General features: G+C 44.7%; 1 protein-coding gene across 1 annotated transcript; it reads right to left on the bottom strand.

Moving 5' to 3' along the window:
- Positions 1–379: 379 nt before the first annotated feature.
- KPNA7 (karyopherin subunit alpha 7) lies at positions 380–19,792 on the bottom strand. The gene is made up of 10 exons (XM_047713095.1): positions 19,727–19,792; positions 18,423–18,551; positions 14,522–14,604; positions 13,772–14,040; positions 11,899–11,981; positions 9,627–9,890; positions 7,735–7,968; positions 6,071–6,253; positions 2,630–2,776; positions 380–514 (listed from the first exon to the last, which is right to left on the bottom strand). Exons 1-10 carry the CDS (start codon positions 19,790–19,792, stop codon positions 401–403), a joined length of 1,572 nt encoding a protein of 523 aa, XP_047569051.1. The 3' UTR covers positions 380–400.
- Positions 19,793–20,310: the final 518 nt, after the last annotated feature.

Here is a 20,310-nt window from a genome sequence, read left to right as displayed (position 1 = left end):
TACTGTTTTCAGGGTCTTGCTTTAATATCCTTAAAAGTAACCACTAAACCACACATTCTTAGGAAAAGAATCCCATGTGACTTTAAGACATAAGCAGTTTAGGGGCGCCTGGGTGGCTCAGTGGGTTAAGCCGCTGCCTTCGGCTCAGGTCATGATCTCAGGGTCCTGGGATCGAGTCCCGCATCGGGCTCTCTGCTCAGCAGGGAGCCTGCTTCCTCCTTTCTCTCTCTGCTTGCCTCTCTGTCTACTTGTGATCTCTCTCTGTCAAATAAATAAAATCTTTAAAAAAAAAAGACATAAGCAGTTTAGGAATTAGGAATTTAGGAATTTTATTAAGTTTTAGTTTAAAACGCTTTACACCTGTGCCATGCCAAGACACAGAAGGTTCTTAAGTTCCCTGTTAGGGTTTGCTCCTTGGTTTAGGAATCAGGGGGCCTTGGTATTTTTTTGTTAAGCCATTTAAGAATTGATGATCTTGATCCAGGGCTGGTAATACTGCGCCACTTTCTTCTCCCTTCAGGGAAGAAGAGACACTATTATACCTGCACGCTCTCAGCATACTACTGCTGCACTGTTGACTCCTTAATATCTTCCGTGGATTAGCAGTTTTCTCCAAATCGGCCTCAAGTCTCCCTCAGAGGAGAGGAGCACAGAAATATTTCTCAGGCTGGATCTTCGATGGGAGTTTGTGTGTGTGGTAAAACATACATACCAGAAACTTGCCATCTCTAACCATTGGCTCAGTGGCATTAAGTATGTCCACATTGCTGGGCAATTACCACCATCCATCTACAGAAGTTCTGTGCCTATTAAATACTAGCTCCCCCTTTCCTTCTCTCCACCAGCTCCTGGCACCCACCATTCTGCTGGAGGTCTGTCTGAGTTGGACCCTTCTAGATCTCTGATGTAAGTGAAAACACTCAGTATTTGTATTCTTGTCTGGCTTATTTGTAAGTGCAGTTTTGATGCACAGAACAGTGCCCTTATGGTGATTAAGGACACAGCATATGGAGCTGTTACTTCCAAATCAGAAGTCTTTAGCCTGGGGCCATTGGAGGAGTCCTAGAGATCCGAACCTCCTTTAAGAGATAGGTCTTCTAATTCCAAGGTGTTCGTAGGAGCCTTAACCCAGAAGCTGCTAACTGCTGTTCTGGGTCCTCTCTGCTTAGAGAGCATCCTCTTGGTCCCAAACCAGTATAGGCAACTCACCACCAATATGGTCCTATTTATTGTATGGCTCCGGATTTTGCTGATTCAAGTTTGATGCCTAATGGGGTGCTACTTTATAAAACCCCAGCCTCCTGGCCACTTAACTTTGAGCTTACCGTCTTCCTATGAAAAATATCTAATACAAATGTAACTCAAAACCACAATGAGATACCACTTCACACCCATGAGGATGGCTATGATTAAGAAAAGGGAAAAAAAAAAAAAGGCAAGTATTGGCAAGGACGTTGAAAACTGGGAACCCTCCCGCATTGCTGATGAGAATGTAAAATGGTGCATTCACTATGGGTAACTGTATTGTGGTTCCTCAAAAATTAAAAATAGAACTATCCTGCGACCCAACAATTCCATTTCTGTATATACACCCAAAGGAACTGAAAGCAGGAATTCAAACAGATATTTGTATAACCATTTTCATAGCAACATTATTCACAATGGTCAAAAGAACAGTCCAAGTGAGTATCTATGATGAATGGATAAACAATGTCATATCCACACAAAGGCATATTACTCAACCTAAAATATAAAGGAAATTCTGGCACACGTTGCAACATGGATGAACCTTGTGGGCATTGTGCTGAGTAAAATGAACTAATCCCAAAAGAACAAATACCATAGGATTCTACTTATGTGAGGTACTTTGAGTAGTCAAATTCACAGAGACAGAAGTTAAATGGTGGTTGCCAGGGGGTGGGGGTGGGGAGAGGAAGGATGGCATTAGTATTTAATGGGAACAGAGCTTCATTTTGCAAAGATGGGAGAATTTAGAGATGATGCTGGTGAGGTCTACCTAGCAATGGGAAAGTACTCAAGGACCCTGAACTGTGCACTCAAAAGTGGTTAAAATGGTAAACTTTTATGTTGCACGTTAAAATAAAAAGTGGTTTAAAGAAGTGTCTAATGCTCTCTGGTCATCATTCCCTGCTTCCGCAGAGAAGTTAGAAGCCCCGTGTACAGTTTATCCCAAACCCCATCTTCTGGGAAGAGACAAAATGTGTTAAGTAGCAAAATGCTTTTCAAAAGCTGGGCCTGCTTTAGTTTCATTTCTCAACAAAGGAAAAAAAAAAAAAAACCTCAGCATCATAACCCCTTCCTTCCTCCATCCATCTGTCCGTCCCCATCAAAAGAAGCAAGTAGGGGGGTAAAAAAGAGAATAAAATCCTAAATCAGAGACAACAGGACAAGCTTTTATGGGCCTAGAATGGTCTTCCAGGAGCCAGGAAGCTGCCATTCAAAGGCAGCCCATTCAACACGGATGGGGGAGAAACTCAGAGCTAAGTCACAAGAGAAGCCGTGTTTGGTCGCCCACCTCAAAGAGCAGAACGGGCACCTGCCCGGTCATCACCCGCGAAGGTGGCGTGCAGGAGGTGTGGGCACTCCTTTCCCCTCTGAAGTCACTTACCTCAGAAAAATGGTTCTCAATAATGTTCGAAGCCATCAGGGCAACCTGCGGGTTCTCGTGAAGTTGCAAAGCCTCAATTTTATCAATGCCACCCATTTCTTCAATCAGAAGACACAGGTTTTCCTTCTCTGAAAGCTGCTCTGCTGCCTGTGGGCATATAAAGAAAAGCAAAACTCTGGGCAGAATCCCTTCAGAGGGGAGCTTCACCACTGTAGAGTCAGACCAAAGGCTCCTGTTCCAGAATGGCAGCCACAGTTTTACTGTGCCCTCATGAAGATGGCAGGATTGGGACACCTGGCTGACTCAGTTAAGTATCCAACTCTGGATTTTGGCCCAGGTCATGATCTCAGGGTTGTGAGATCGAGCCCCATGTTGGACTCCATGCTGGGCATGGAGCCTACTTAAGATTCTCCCTCTCCCTCTTCCCCTGTTCTCTCTCCCCCTCTCTTAAAAACAAACAAACAAAAAAAACCTATTTCAGGATCTTTCTCCCCTTTTAGATATTTATAGTATATGTATTTAGGTTTATATTAATTGCACAAAATACAGTTTTTGCCAAGTATGCTGCCCTCTGTAAATACATTGTTATTACTGTTTAATAGATATATCCCTTCTAATTAATGGTAATTGTTTAAAATACAGTTTGAAAAGATGTTCAAGTAATGCTATTTAAATGCAGGTGTCTGGCCCTGCCCTCACTGGAAAGCCTTGAGAGGTAAGACTGAGGGGATGCTTAGTAACACCACGGCAAATAACCAAGTCCCTAGAAACAATATGAGTGGATTTAATCCAATGCAGATCATTGGACTTATCATCTGGTGCTATTCCTTCACTCAAACATTTGTACATGTGCCCTGGGCAAGGCCTACAAAACTAGAGATCAAGATGTGATTTAGAAAAGGCCTTTTCATAACTCACATTCTTGGGGCAGAAAGGTAAGTAATTGTTGCAGTACAGAAAGCAGAATATAGTAGATGATTGGTGGTTTAAGTTACAGAAGATGTGCACAAAAGGCTTGGAAAGGAACATACATTCTTTAAAAAAAAAAAGATTTATTTATTTGACACAGAGAGAGAGGGATCACAGGTAGGCAGAGAGAGAAGGGGGAAGCAGGCTCCCTGCTGAGCAGAGAGCCCGATGCGGGGCTCAATCCCAGGACCCTGGGATCATGACCTGAGCTGAAGGCAGAGGCTTAACCCACTGAACCACCCAGGCACAGGCACCCAAATGAAAGTAACACACATTCTTGATGAACAGGGCTGTGCCAGGGTCAACCATAGGATAATCATGGCATTCCCCAAACAAGGAGGGACAAAGACAAAGACATGAAGGAATATACGTCGCATATTAGAAGAGGCAGTAATTCAGCTCAACAGCCTATTTGGCGGAATTGAAGAGAAATAAAGAAAAGGCTTTGGTGGCAACTCTTGAAGGACTCTGCTCTCTATTTCATGAGGAAGAAAACCTCTTGCGGTTCAAATTAAACATGATTTAGGCCACACTGTCTACCTGATCAGAGTTTGCACTGTGTGTCTAAATCCTGACATACTCTAGTCCTGGCCGCAGGTCCAAAATGAGGTTTTTGGCTCTGAAAAAAGAAACTGAGGCAGAACAAATGTGCTAGGTTAGCCTTAGAAAGAATGCTGGAGAGTGTGGGATGACCAAGGGCAGTCAGAGCTCTGGAGAAGGAGTCTGGATGTTGACACCACAGCAAATGGCCCCAAAGTCACTTCAAAGAACTTCATCTACACTCTGCTGCACATTTGAGACTCTCTCCTACCTCACCCTCCTCACCTGCTATTTCAGTGCCTCTTGCTGGTCTACCAGATGTGGTTTTCCCAGACTCTCCCAAGGAAAAAAATCCCAAACATTTAGTTCAAATGAAACAGATGAAGTTAAATTTCTACAGCTCACAAGTGTGCTTTCACAAACGTGTTATGTCGTTATGTCCAACCTTGTCTGCGGGTGGGCCAAGTGTCTCCTCTTCATCTGTGTGATTTGCTCAGTCTTAGTGTCTAATTGGGTGCAGTTTCAGATCCGTTCTGGACTCCGGTCAGTTCTTTCCAAGACAGTTACATGAAAAGGATGCTTAAAGTGAGCTTTTAAAAGGAGTCCCCTGGTGTTACTTTGAAATTTTTCCAACAGCTTAGTTGCATATAAAAGGACCTTAAACAGATGAATATAGCCAGCCTTCAAGATGGCCTCAGATGCTCCCTGCCTCCTGGTACTGAACACCCTTGTATAGTTTCCTCTGATGTTGAGTGGGGCTGATCTGTGTAACCAATTGGATGTTGTTGAAATGACTTCCAAGGCTGGGTCATAAAAGCCACTGGGGCATCCACCTTGCTTTCCTAGATCACTTGTTCCAGAGGAAGCCAGCCGCTATGATGTGAAGACACACAAAGGGCCCTATGAAGAGGTCCATGTAGGGACGATGACTTTCCAGGCATGTGAGGGAGCCATGCTGGAAGATGACCCTCCAGCCTCCATCAAGTCTTCAGATGAGATTGCAGCCCCAGATGACACCCCGAACCTCATAAGAGACACTGAGCCAGAACCATCCAGCTGAGCTGCCCCCAGATTCCTAACCCCAGAAACTAGGTGAGATAATAAATAATTGTTCTAGACCACCAGGGAGTAATCAATTATGCAGCAATATAGAACTGACACACGGTTCATGAACATAGGCTTTCTGTCGAAAAAAAAAAAAAAAAAACTCTTCTAGATCTCTAATCCAAGTCTTTCTAGTCAGTTTCAAGATCTATTCCTGCTAACTTTTAGCTGCTCTTTTGAGCGTATCCTGTTTTCGCCTTCTAAAAGAGCCAGCCATGTGGTTCACGAACTGCTTTCTCCTGCTTTGAAGCTTTGATTGGTTTCTCCATTTCACTTGGAGTAAGCTGGAGTTCTCCTACACCTTATGTTATCTGGATGCTCGGAGCCTAACCTACCACCTTCTATCCACTCCCTCCCACTCATCCTTGAGTGCTCTTCCCCAGATATCCACAAGACTCTCTCACTTCACTCTTCTCAGGGCTTAGCATAAATGCTCTTCCTAAGACAAATTTCTCCTGCTGACTGCGTATGAGGGATCACCATTCTCTCCCCACTCTGAGCCATCAGCGACGGCCCTTTTAGCCGCTAAACTCTCAACTCTTGTGTCTGGTTCCCTCTCCATTAATACATAGGCTCAATCAGAGCGAGGATGTTGTTCTGTTGTATGCTGAGCATCTGAAACGATGCTGGGCACACAGTCACCCCTTTGAAAAATGAAGAGGGACCTTCTTTGAAAAATCTCTTGTTTAGGTTACCCATAGGATATTTGGCTAGGAGGGGGGCATGAAGGAGTGGAAAGAGAATCCACATGTGAGTTTTAAGAACCAAACTAAATGCCTTAAATTTGGAGACTGCTATTTAAAAACCGACCTGCTTAGAACAGCTCACCTGGAGGATAAAAGAGAGAACATCAAGGATGATTTTAACAATTTTGGTGTCTTGGATGGTAAGCAGATTCACCAGTGGTTCCAGGACGCCAGAGTGGACAAGCTGGATCAACTGGTCTATGGTGCCTCCAGTTGTGAAGTTAGCCACGGTCCAAACAGCCTCTTTCTGGACTTTAAATTCTCCCTGCCGAAAGAGAACATTTAGAGTCTTTATAGGTCCTAAGGAACTTAAATACAGTGATGCTAACTTAGTTCAATTTGTAGGTAGGCTGGGGACAGCCAGGACTGTCTGTGCAATTTACATGGACCACCTCAGCAACCTGCCTCTAGTTCCTGAGCAGAAGACAGCATCTTTGAGAAGCCCAGAAGCAGGCAGGCAGACTCCCATGGGGCCTTAGAGGAAGGTTCTAAGTTTGAAATAGACTCACTTCCTTAGGTCGGGTTATGGGAAAAATAGGCATTATGCTTGGAATTTTAGGTTATAGTGACCTAGGTCAACATTTCTGGTCTTTCTGTCACGGAAAAACCATGGATGGGAAGTTCCCTAGTTACAAAGCTGAGTACACAGAAGCGATCTCAGGGACTGAGCCAGCCCAGAGGTGACAGACGAAGGCCACTGAAACATCACTCAATGTATCCCTTGCATTTATAAGAAACACTTTGCCCAGACATATGGGAGTCATTTATTGTAGAACCTTCTATCCCCAGGCAGAAGGAGTTATTCCCATTTTATGGCTGGGGAAAAACTGTGACTTTGGCTTAAAAACACAAAAACAAAAACATCGATAACCAAAACACCATACGGCTCCAAGCCAGTTGTGGTTCAAAAGGCAGTTTGAAATAAGAGTCCTCCTTGACATGTGACTGGATCTTCTGATTAGAATACGTACAGACTCATGGACGCACACAGGATAGGAAGCATCTGAGGCATTGGGTCGAACCCCTGATTTGAGTGGGACAGCTGGGAACCCAGCATCCAACCTGAGTGCAGGAGTCCCACCAGCAGCTTCTCCTTCCCACCCTAGTCCACTGGCCTCCCTGCTCCCTATAAGACTGAACCACCCCTGGCTGGTGTCATGTGTAGATGATTTAAACAGAGCTCATCCATTCAGAGGTGACCCAAAGAAATGGTGACACATAGAAGTTGTCCCAGGGAAGGGGAGTGGGAATCAGGAGGAAGAAGGAAGCCTTACTGTATTTGCACATTGTATCTGGATTTTCAGTGTCTATCCCCACTCTAATCGATGTGATTTTTTTACGCTGAAAAGGCCACTTTCTTCAGTGTATCATATCATCATAACCTGATAGGTTTTTCCTCCTAAAACAAAACACCCCCCACCCTTTGGCAGGTAGAATGGATGGTACATTCTTTTAACACTAAAGATAAGCCAACTGTTTACCAGCTCGAGATTTTCCTGACTGTTAGAGCTGTGGGGATCACCTTCCATGGAACAATGCCTATTTAGTCTCCTAAATCTTCTATGGGTTATCCCAAACGGGGTGCCTCTTGCTTTTTCCAGGGCAAGTTAGGAGACTAAGGTTTCCTCGCTCTGTTGGGATCTCAATTGATTTGCTTCTTAGCCTCTCTCTGAATTCCTGAAGGAGTTCAACGCGGGGCTGATTGGAAAATAGCCTTTTGTTGTGGACACGGAGGGCACCACTCACATTTTTTAGTAGAGCCACCAAGGGAGGAAGCATGCCGCAAGCAATCAGCCGCTGGATGTGCTGGTAAGGCCCTGCGGCCACGTTGCTCAAGGCCCAAGCTGCCTCCTTCTGGATGGAGGACTTGGGGTGCATCAGGAGCTGGGGCAGCACGTTCAGCATGCCCGCGTCGATGGCCACCTGGGTCTGGTGATCTGTTCCCGTGACGATATTCCCCATGGTGCGGAGGGAGGGGGTCTGGAAGAACAAGGCTACAAGTATAACCAAGCGTTGCAAATTTCTGGGAACAGAAGGGGACAATCACGCCAGGCTCAGCGCATTCCCAAGTATTCCTCATGCTAGATTCATGGCGCTCTGGAAACCCAGGAATAACGATTAAATTCTTGATCCCTGTTAATTCAGCACATCCATGGCCATTTGCATAATTTAAAGGTACTTGCTAGCCTCTCAATAGTTCCAGCTCACGTGAGATAGAGGTCAAGGGATGCCTTTATTAAGAAATAATGCTGCCCCTTTTCGTATCCTTATGGTGGGAAAAAAAAAAAATCGCTAAATTGATTACAGGTTTTATAATGTGATAACTTCTACAGAGTTTGTCTTTAGCACCAGTGTCAAGTTTCTGTTGTATATTTAATTGGAGCTAATGAGATCCCAATGGCTTTTTTTTAATGTATTCACAAACTCCCTCTCAACTCCAAAGGTCCCCAGGATGAGTCTGCAATTGGGCTCAAGACACCCATCCCCTGAGGGCTGACTGTGCATTGTTTTTGGTTCGCGTGCACCGTAGTGGCTGCCCCCATGCAGATGGTTCTAGAGTTTTCCTAGCCTTTTATGCTGGGTATCTGCTATTTTCGCAAGAGCTGAAGTAGTGCTACGGGCCAATCACAACCTCGGCAGGACAGCTCCAAATGAGTTCTATACCCCCCAGGACAAGCAGCTTCTTATAGATATTCCTATACCCTCCTTCTCCCCTAGACTATCCTCAGACTAACCTTGACATCCAAGGAATACTATGCAAATCTAGGCATAGATGATCACTAAGGCTGCATAAATATGCAACGTTAGCCACAAAAATCAAAAGGGCCACTCACATTTCAAGGCCTATCTTCAAGAAGCGTATTATGTAAGGGACACATACTTGATGTTGGTTTCCTTGTTTCATTTTACCTATACTGAAGTAGACTAATAATCTGGGGAAAGGATAAGAGGGAATTTTTTTTAATACTTGAGTAAGAAATTCAAATGTTGGGACGCCTGGGTGGCTCAGTTGGTTGGACGACTGCCTTCGGCTCAGGTCATGATCCTGGAGTCCCGGGATCGAGTCCCGCATCGGGCTCCCGGCTCCGCGGGGAGTCCGCTTCTCTCTCTGACCTTCTCCTCGCTCATACTCTCTCTCACTGTCTCTCTCTCAAATAAATAAATAAAATCTTTAAAAAAAAAAAGAAATTCAAATGTTACAATGAGCTTTATGTTAATACACATGTGTGTGCACATGCGTGCGCGCGCGCGCACACACACACACACACACACACACACACACCGTATTAGCCAACTTGTTAACATCCATATGCACAGACCCTTAGAAGGAAAGACACAAAAGAATAGTTTACTGGGTAGAGGGATTATTTTAATTTGGTGCCTGTCTAGATTTGCTAGTTATCAGATGAAGACAGAGTAAGTTTTTAACATCCACTAGGACATTGGGTCAAAACAGATTCAAGTCTTTGGCTAGAGAGTAGCAGAGACCTGGGAAATGTAGACAACAAGCTTTGTTCTAAAGTATGAGACCCGACTGTGGAAGACCAGGGCTGGGAGAGGCCCTGGTTCAAGGAGTATGACTCACACAATCTCCTGTGAAGGCCCAGACAGAGACAGACAGGACTGAGGACATTTACCAAGACATTGAGCTCTGAGCTGCTCATGAGCTGGACCAGCCTGGGCAGGACCCCCGTGTTGACCACTTGGCTGATGCGCTCGTTGGAGCCATCAGTGAGGTAGGACAGGGCCCAGCAGGTGTCTGAGAGAACTTCGCTGTCTTGGTGCTGCAGGAGGTGGGACAGGACAGGCAACATCTGCTTCACGGCTTTCACGGAAGGGTAAGGGTTCTTGTTTCGGCACAAGTTGGACAAGGTCCACGTGATGTTCCGCAGAAACGTGATCTGTAACAAGGAGACCGCTTCCAGCATCGGGTGCAAAGGAGGAAAAATGCCAGTGGCTTATGTCCTTGCCATCCCTGATCAATACTATCGACCAGCATGAAGCAAAGCGTTTGAGCTTCATGCAGAATCTGTTCTCAATAGAGATGCATGCTAGGAAGACCGAGAATGAGGTTTAAGTTTCATACTCAAATGTTAGGTGGAGGTTTCCTTTTATTCTTCAAAAAAGTTCCTCCCTGCCTTGACCCAATTGATGACCTAATTCATTTCTCATTGACGAAACAAAGATGAAACAGAAGTTACTTGGTCTGTCCATTGGTCAGTCACTCTACTGACATGTGGTAACCACATTCCTGATCTTTGTTGCAGGGTCAGTCCTCCTACCCCGCATCTGGATCCCACTTTTGCCCTTGAAGATTATATCCCCATGATCACTTCTCTCCCACCCCTCATCTGGATCCCACTTTTGCATTTGAAGATTATATCCCCATGATCACTTCTCTCCCACCCCTCCCACCCTTCCCACACTCTGGGACCCTCCACCTCTCGAGCCATCATCCTGCTTCTGTTTTTCCAGAGTCTAGTGTCAAGGATCATCTCTATTCACTGTCTACCTTGCAGCTTCCATTTGTTCTTCCACCCTTTCAAGTCTGATTTCTGCCCCTACTTCTTTGCATTGAGTGATGAAATCAGCTTCTTCCAAGCCACCAAATCCAACAGTGTTCTTTCAGTCCTAGAGTTACTGCCCCTCTCAGCCATCTTTAATACCCCTCTTGGAAAAGCTCTTCATGACACCTAGGACACCAAACCTGCATTTCTCTTGCCAAACTTCTCAGTCATTTGGGCAGACTCTGACTTCTGATTGTCAGAGCCCTCGAGACTTGGTCCCAGGCTCCACTCTAGGTCAGGGGTTGGCAAACTTTTTTTGCAGGAGGTCAGAGAATAAACACATCCAGCTTTATGGGCCATAGGATCTCTGTTGCAACTAGTCCTCTCCGCCCTTGTAACATTACAAAAGCCACAGGCAGCATGGGTCTAAATAAATGGCAATGGCTGTGTTCCAATAAAACTTTATTTACAAAAACAAGCAGCTGGCCCTGCTCTAGTTGATCCTGCCCAGCTGGATGGTGGATGCACGCATAGTCATCTGGACCTGCATTATCCATCCACCTGACATTGCTGCAGTGGTGCCTCTTACTCACTTCAACTTGATATGTTTAACTAACGCTGATTCCTTTTTCCCTCCATCTTCCCCATTTCTCCAGGAGAACAACCTAACCTGAAACCAGAGGGCATTCTCCCTTCTTCCTATCCCCCGTGTCCAGTATGGCAGCATCCCAACTCCCTCTGATCTCATTTTACCAGTAGCCAGAAGGGTCTTCCCAAATATCAGATCACTTCAGTTCCTGCTTGCCTCTGCCAGCAAGTGGATGTCTAAGACCTTCACCCCACTTGTCATCTTGCTCTGATCTCTCTTTGCAAATTCCCTGGTAATCCCAGCCTCTTACTGGTCCCACCATGTCAGGTTATCTCCCGCCTTGAGGGATGGGTATTCCCTGGGATTTTAGAAGCTACCTTACCTTCATTTTTGTTTGGGGAAAATCTAGAACCAACATTCATCCAAGGGGGTTCCCTGTTGTTGCCACATCAATCAACTTGGACTCTAAGGTTCGAACCTAGACCCAGTACCTAGGAGCAGAACTAGTGACCCATTAACTCTTGTCTGTGCCCCTTGAATGGAGAGCTTAGTCACCTACTTTTGCAGGATTGAAAGATTAGAAAAACATTAATGGACCTCTTCCAATGTCCCCTGAAGAAAAATTAGCACTATAGGCCCTTGGGGCCAAATGAGAATCCATCTCTGCCCAATGTGATATTCAGTCCTAGGCCTTACTTCTAACTGCTGTCCTAAGGGGCAAGGCAGCAACCTCATGACCTAGCATTGATTTGAAAGTACTCCAATTTCAGAAACTTGTTACCTAGTTAGTTTTTCTACTTTAAAGATACTTACTGGTATGGTTGATGAAACGAGGGCCAGCAGATATGGAATGGCATTGCTCGAGATAACAAGGTCTCTGAATTCTGGGCCGTCACCTACAAATAGATAAAAATGTGACATTCAGGGGACACCTGGGTGGCTCAGTCCGTTAAGTGCCTGCCTTCAGCTCAGGATATGATCCTGGAGTCCCAGGATAGAGTCCCTGGATTTAGCCTCACCTCAGGCTCCCAGCTCAGCAGGGAGTCTGCTTCTACCTCTGCCCTTTACCCTGCTCATGGTCTCTCACTTGCTCACTCTCTTTCTCTCAAATAAAATCTTTAAAAAAAATTTTTTTTAAAGAATGTGATCTTCAAATAGGGAGCAAAAAGAATCCTGAGCTAAGTGACTAATTTTCTAAAACCCTGTGTAAAGGGTGAGAAGCCAAAACACATCCCCGGGCTAGACAAGTACATAGCATAGCCATGAACTAGATCCTGGGTCTCCATCATGTCCTTTAGGTAAATAGGCCAGAGGTGAAGAGCAGACACCACACAGCAGCAGTCTGTGGACACATGAAGGAGTCAACCAATGGGCCCAGGAAGTGCTCTTGAGACTCTAAATGCTGGTGGCACTTCACAACACAGATCTCAGGAAGATGAAGGCTATTGCAGGCCAAATCGTCTTTCCAGGAGACTTTGGCATGGGGTGGAATCTTCCAAATGCAGCTCAGAATCTAGCCTAAGAGGTGGGTCAATGCTAGCTACCTGCTGTCTGCTTCTCAGGTGAGAAAACTGATTTGAGACCTTAGCAGTCTCCATTTTTAATTCTTCAACCATTGGGGAGCCTGGGTGGCTCAGTGGGTTAAAGCGTCTGCCTTTGGCTCAGGTCATGTTCCCAGGGTCCTGGGATCAAGCCCCACATCAGGTTCTCTGTAGAGGGAGCCTGCTTCCTCCCCTCTTTCTCTCTGCCTACTTGTGATCTCTATCTGTCAAATAAATAAAAAATCTTTAATTCTTCAACCACCAAGGCAAGGCATAGGTTACTTTAAACCACCCAATTTTGCCTGTTCTTTATTGAACCAAGCAAAACGAGGGACAAAGTCTCTGTAATAGGTGCTTCCTTTCTGCAAGCATTTAACAAGCAGACTTATTTTATATTCTGTGTTTGCTAATCCCAGTATCTGAAGTCCTTGGAGGTCTAATCATACTGTTTGTTTCTGCTGACTCAGTCATGGTGGGTTGTTGATTCTCTGAACTCGAAACTGCTAATATTTGGTTGATCATAATTTATCAAAATCCTGAGGGGCCCAATTGAGTTCATATGCCCCCAGGAGCTTAGTATTTATTTCAGCCAGGAATCCTGGAGCTTCCAAACCTACAGCACTAACTCTTCATTTTATGCTTTCCTGAACCACGTAGGGAATACAGCATCAAGCCCCAAATTCACAAGGCCATAGTAGGGTTGTCTTTACAGGACAGACCTTTACCCCACGTTAAGCAAACACTTTTCTGGTCTGTTCCCTTGGCAACTTTCGCCGGAGGTAGCATTCCTTCAGGCTCCTGGGTGATGCAAGGGTCTGTCCTAAGTACAGCACAGGTCAAAGAATTATCTTTGGTTCATGAAGCCATTAAGACCTGAGGCTGTAGGACCCCAGTATTGACAGATGTCACCAGGCAGCCCATAGCTTCGGTACACACTGCATTATCTGGTTGCACTGGTCATCACTTTAATTCAGAGTCAGACTCTGAACCTAACTCTGGATTTTGGAAAAGCCTGCCGTACTCTTCCCAGCGTTTCTAGATACGTACACTGAGAATATCAAATCTTTATGCTGCCCAAAGAACTCCCATAGCATGCCAGATGGCTGCCCACTGGTTTCCTCCCCACCCTGAGGAGAGAGTCTCACCTGCGATATTACCAAGAGCCCACACCGCCTGTTCGCACACAGTCATGTGGGGGGAAGACAGGAGCTCAACCAAAGGTGGGATGGCCCCACCTTCCACAACAGCTTGAGTATGCTCTGAAGTCCCAGAAGCGATGTTGGTCAGAGCCCAGGCTGCCTCAAACTGCAAGCAGGGGTGAGGCGACAACTTCAGGAACTCCACCAGCCTGGGGATGAGCCCTGCTTCAACAATCAATTTTAGAGGAGGGTTCTTTTCTTGGGACAGCATTTTCCTTTGCAATGAAAAGAGGGGGGGGGATATATATATATATGTATGTATGTATATATGTGTGTGTGTGTGTGTATGTATATATGATAAGTCATGTGAGGCCGATATTAAGAATCTCCTTTATAAACATTCCTGGCATTCCTAGCTATCAAATGAGACTAACATCTGGGCCAGAGCTCCTTAATATTCTAAAGTTCAACCTATAGGACTTTGCAGTGACAAAGCAACATTTTTCCCTTTAGGTATTATCTATGAGCGGAGATTCCTATAGAGGCCAATTTAAATTAAGCAATTCATCTCTGACAACACTTGCATATCTTAAGTTGTTCTCAAGGACAGTGTAGAGAAACAATTTAGTCTTGCTTTTGAATGGACTCGCCTCTTATATCATGTGGGCATTTGGCCAGTGCCACGAAACCAAATAGGCCACTGGAGCTCATTTCTAGCTAGGAATTTGTAAACCATAGATGTCTGTTTGGCAGTACCTGGCTGCCTGGGTGGCCTGGAAACACAGGTCTGGATCTGAGGCATTCACGCCACTGATTATTTCTTGCAGGGTGAGGCTGACCTGCAAGGAGACACACATTCAGGTCAGAGTCTCTGCCCACAGGAACCATGAAGGTCATCTAGTCCAGCCATCTATCTGATTAGAACAGGCTGGCTTGGACAGTATCTCCTAACCTGCACATTGGTCTACGTTAGGGGAGAGAAGAACACTTGGTGGTCTTGTAAGTCTCATGGATCTGTGGGACACTCCCCATGTTCTGGGGAAGGGTTAATTCCTATCATCACTTGGATCCCCAGCACCTTTTCATCCCGTGCAGTAAGAATAGGTTAGGGATGACCAGCAAAAATGGAAGAGGAAAGACTTCCAAAATTCTCTCCTCCATAAAAACAAGAAAACCTACACAAGTAGATCCACCTTCCAAACTCTAGAAATGGACCGAAGGCTTGAAGCCATTTGTTTTCTTTGAGCCAAAAAGAGATGGTTCAAGAAAAACCGCTAATCTCAGGAAGAAGGATTCTAGGGAAAAAAGTGTATCAACATATGAACGGGATTATACATCATGACCAACTAGAATTTAATCCAGGAAGGCAAGGGCTGTTCAACATATGAACATCAGTATAGTAGGTCATAGTAATAGCATATAGGGGGGAAAGCACACAATCATCACAGAAAATTCAGGATAAGCATTTGACAAAATTCAGGCACACTTCCATGAAAATAAACATTCAGCAAGCTGGAAATAAAAGGCAATTTCCTCAACCTGATAAAGCCATCTAATAAAACCCCAAACAGCTAGCGCTATACTTAATGGTAAAAGATGGAAAGTTCCCCCTTCAGATCAAGAACAAGACAAGGATGTCCACTCTTGTTATTCAACATCATATTGGAAGTTCCAGACAGATTAATTAGGTAAGAAAAAAAGAAGTCATCCAGATTGGAAAAAGAAATAAAATTATTGCTATTGGCAAAATTCAAGAATTTGTATAAGGAAGATCCTAAGGAATCCCCCAACCCCACACACACAAAAATAGAGGTTCAGGTAGGTTTCAGGATTAACATATGAAAATCACTTGTGTTTCTATACACTAGCTATGATTAATCCAAAGTTGAAATTAAGAAAATAATTTTATTTTCAGTGACTTCGAAAAGAATAAAATACTTGGGAACAAATTTAACAGAACTACATGACTTATATGCTGAAACTATAAAAAAAATTAGAGGGGATCTAATAAATTAAAAAATACCCATGATCATGAATTGGAAGACTTTACACTGTCAAGATGGGACTACTCTTAGAAACTGATCTATAGATATGGTGTAATTTCCGATAAATTCTGAGTTATCTTTACAGAAGATATTGACAAATTTGTTCTAAATTGGTTCTAAAATTCATATGGAAATGCAAGAGATCCCAAATAGCCAAAATAATCTTGAAAAAGAAGGTTATTCTTGGTTGGAAGACACTTCCCAATTTCAAAACCCACTACAAAGCAATCAAGTCTGTGTTGTGCTGACATAGGAGAAACATATTGATCAATGGAAAAGAACCCAGAGTCCACAAATAAACTCTCACATTTATGGTCAATTGATGTTAGGGTTTTAAGAACATTCAGTGGGAGAGAGGATGGCCTTATGATGCTGGGACAACAAGGTATCTACATGCAGGATAATGAAGTTGGACCTCTACTCACACCATTTACAAAAATTTACTCAATTGGATAAAAAGGTCTAAACATAAGAGCTAAAACCATTAAACTCTTAGAAGGAAACTTAGACATAAATCTTTGTGACCTTGGAGCACTCAAAGGAGTCTTAAATAGGATATCTAAATCATAAGCAACCGAAGACAAAAGTAGACAAATTGAGCAGTTACAAAATTTAAAGCTTCCATGCTCCAAGGATTCTACCAAGAAAATAAAAAGACAATCCACAAAATAAGAGGAAATATTTGCAAATCATATATCTGGTAAGGGTCTAGTCTCCAGAGTAGATAGTAGATAGTATAAAGAACTCTTACAACTCAACGATAGGACAAATTACTCAAGTTTAAAAATCAGCAAAGCATGAATGGACATTTCTCCAAAGAGATCTACAAATAGCCAATAAGCTCATCAAAAAATTATCATCAGTCGTTAGGAAAACATATCAAAAGTGTAACCATATAGACCTTTGAACCCTTTAGATGTCTATAATCTGAAAGCAGACGACAACAAGCATTGGCAAGAAGGTCAGAATGTACAAAGGTACAGCTACTTTGGAAAATAGTCTGGCTACCTATTTGTTTCCTATTGTTACTGTAAAAATCACCACATATTTAGTGGCTTCAAACAAGATATTCTCTTGATCGGTTTCACTGGACTAAAGGCAGGTCTGGCACCTCCTGAAGGCTCTAAGGGAAGAATCGGTCTCCTTCCTTTGTTTAGCTTCTGGTGGGGCCACCTCTGTTCCTTGGCTTCTGACCCTCTCCCTCCATCTTCAAAGCACAACATGTTAATCTCTGCTTCTGTGGTCCTCTCACCTTCTGCTCTAACTTGTCCTTCACCCTTATTATAAGGACTGATGTGATTACACTGGGTCCATCCCCCTAATCCAGAATAATCTCCCCTTCTCAAGATCCTTCACTTAGTCCTACCTACAAAGTCCCCTTTGTCACACAAGGTAACATTTACAGGCTCTGGGGATTGGGAGATGGAGCTATTTGGGGGAGGGGCATTATTCAGTGTACCATAAGCAGTTCCTCAAAAAGTTAAACGGGATGATCATAGGACGCAGCCATTCTACTCCTAAGTATACTCAACAGAATTGAAAACATGTCCACTCAAATACTTGAGCACAAAGCAGCATTATTCATAATAGCCAAAAAGTGGAAACACAAGCCCACTGACCAATGAATGGATAAACAAAATGTGGTATATCCATACAATGAAGATTTTTTTTTATTTATTTGAGAAAAGAGAAAGAGAGCACAAGACGGGGAGGGTCAGAGAGACGCAGACTCCATGCTGAGCAGGGAGCCCAATGTGGGACTCGATCTTGGGACTCCAGGATCATGACCCAAGCCAAAGGCAGTTGCTTAACCAACTGAGCCCCCCAGGTGGCCCCATATGATGAAATATTAATCTGCTATAAAAGGGATAAAGTACCAACGCATATTACAACACGGACAAACCTCAAAGACATTACTCTGAGTGAAAAAGTACATATGGCAACTTAGGGATTGTGTACAACCATCCTGTTTGATGACCACTAGCACATCATTGGATCCACTTGCCGGACTGAACTCATCTCTGTCCCGTAAGAGTCCTGACCCCAGTCAGGTGCAATGATGCATGTGGATGGCTAAGGTGGGACATAGATGGTGGCAGATCACAAAAGGCATGCAGATATAAGGTTACTGGAGTCAAAGAAGAGAAAGTCCCCCATCAGGGCATTCCAGAAAAGATCTGAAAAACAATGTTGGCCTGCAAGTCAACCCAGAACTTGCAATGAGAGAGGCTGGGGTGGATGGAGAATGGAAGATAGAGGACAGCATTCAGGTTCCAGACAAGACTTTAGGTTTAGCGACTGGATTCTTCTGAGAAAGAACATTTGTAACCCCTCATTTCCTATTTTGGCCCAAGTGGTAGCAAGTGAATTTCCATTAGAAGCAGCACCTTGTGTGCTGCTCAGAACATAGATCTCAGATCAGTCACAAACCTAACAGCCTTCAGCTTTCCGAAACCCACCAGTTCAGCTCGAGTCATCTCTCCACCCCTCTCCTCAAAGACCCTCCATTAGAGCACGCAAGTGCTGAATCTATTACACATTTTCCAGTCAGAGAAACTGGCTAAGGATGTATTTCACACCCAACTGTCCTGAACACCACATTCCCAACGTACCCCTTTGGTTAGCTGTCCAGAAGCTGGTTCAGGGGAGAAAATGGTGATATTTCTTCTCTTTAAGGCCTGCTCATCTTTCTTGGCCTTGCGGAGTTCCAGGCTGACTGCCATGCGCTGTTGCCGCCGGATCTAGTGAGGAAAAGAAAGAACTGGAGCCCTTAGAGAGCAGGGAAGTCAGGTTCTCACTACATTTCGCTTTTAGCACACACTTCAAAGTGTTGGATGTCACTTTTACAGATACAACAGGCTGGAAGAGTTAAGATCACACAGTAAATAGTCTCAGCATGGTGTACCTCTTCCACTTTCTCCTACTATACCATGTCCCCAAAAATTGTCAACCTTCTTCCCAAAGTGAGGGAAGACCTATAGTCTTGGCAGGCCAGGACGCTCTCGTCTGTAGAGCTATCTGAGCAAAGCATCCCATCACTCCAAGTCTGAGCCCATCCTCCCCAGCGCTGATTAGTCCCTGAGGAGCAGGGCCTCCCAATTGTGGGGATCCAGGCAGGGCTGGGGGTCTATGAAGTCTATGAAGACACGCCCCACATGACCCTGACCATTTCCATCATTAGGGATCCATCTACAGATCATTCAAGCCTTGATCCAGTCCAGTCCCAGGGGTTTTACTTGGAGGCCAGACTGAGGGAGATTATAGTTAAAAACAAAACAAGGGGCACCTGGGTGGCTCAGTGGGTTAAGCCTCTGCCTTTGGCTCGGGTCATGGTCTCAGGGCCCTGGAATCGAGCCCCGCATCGGGCTCTCTGCTCGACAGGGAGCCTGTTTCCCCCTCTCTCTCTGCCTGCTGCTCTGCCTACTTGTGATCTCCCTCTCTCTGTCAAATAAATAAATAAAATCTTTAAAAAAAAAAAGATATACCCTTTTTCCTGGATCAGAAGAAACACAGACATTACTAGCATCGAGAATCCTGGAGGAAATGACCTCTTCTTTAGATCTCTATTTTGCCATATATGCTTTGTCATCCCCATGTCCTGATCCTTCACTCCATTTTTTTTTTTTTTTAAGAGGAGTGGGCACGTGCTTGAGCATACATGCTCATGAGTAGGGGAAGGGCAGAAGAGGGTGGAAGAGAGGGAGAGACTCTCAAGCAGGGTCCATCCTCCGTGCAGAGCCACTGGGGTTCACTATCACCACCCTGAGATCACATCCTGAGCCAAAATCAAGAGTTGGACGCTAAACCGACTGCACCACCCAGGCGCCCCCAACCCCACCCCACTCTGATGCATTTCAACCATGAGACTTTCACTGCACTGCTCCTCCGCAGACTGAAGCGGTGGCTGGGTACTCACAGATGCATCTTTGCCTCGGTACTTGAATTTTCTCAGCCTCCCTTCTGGAGCGTCTAAAGTTGGCATATTGACGGGAAGCAGTAATCCACCTGCAGGTAAGACAGTTGCCAGGAGATGGTCAGTGCCCAGCATGTGGGTGCCTATGTCATCAGCCATCCTTGCTGTAAGCCCTGGAAGGTTTCACAGGAGGGTGGTGAGCAGATGCAAGAAGTCAGCTTCCATAGGCATCACCACACTGCCTCAAGAGTCAACGAGCACCATGGGAACCGGAGGAGACCAGCCCTGGGCTGCAGGAGGGAGGGCTACCTTTTGGAGGCAATTCAGCTTTAACTGGGCCTTTGATGGCTTGGGTAGGTTGGAAGGAAAGCACAGAACCCTTTTCTTGTTTGTGCGTCCTCGTCCTCCTCCCTCTCCCCGCAAGGACAATGAGGTCATGCACATCTTAGGTACAATTCCCCAGCCCTTTCACAGTGCATGACATATAGTAAGTAGGTACTCAAGTACTTATTTGTCGGAGGAGGGTGGTGGGTGATAGGTCACAAAGGGAGCTGGTCCCTAATTAGAGGAGGTTATTCAAATTAGGC

This window comes from Lutra lutra, chromosome 18 (genome assembly GCF_902655055.1).
Source record: "Lutra lutra chromosome 18, mLutLut1.2, whole genome shotgun sequence".
Taxonomy (NCBI): domain Eukaryota; kingdom Metazoa; phylum Chordata; class Mammalia; order Carnivora; family Mustelidae; genus Lutra; species Lutra lutra.
This window is presented reverse-complemented; position numbering and strand designations above follow the sequence as displayed.

What these genes read in the sequence shown, in the direction of transcription:
- KPNA7 (XM_047713095.1), bottom strand. Translation starts at nt 19,792, where the DNA reads ATGCCAACTTTAGACGCTCCAGAAGGGAGGCTGAGAAAATTCAAGTAC. An exon ending in TGGTGGCTCTACTAAAAAAT is followed by an intron (nt 6,254 to 7,734) that starts GTGAGTGGTGCC and finishes CTCTTTCGGCAG; the next exon opens with GGAGAATTTAAAGTCCAGAA. An exon ending in TTCTCTCTTTTATCCTCCAG is followed by an intron (nt 2,777 to 6,070) that starts GTGAGCTGTTCT and finishes ATATGCCCACAG; the next exon opens with GCAGCAGAGCAGCTTTCAGA.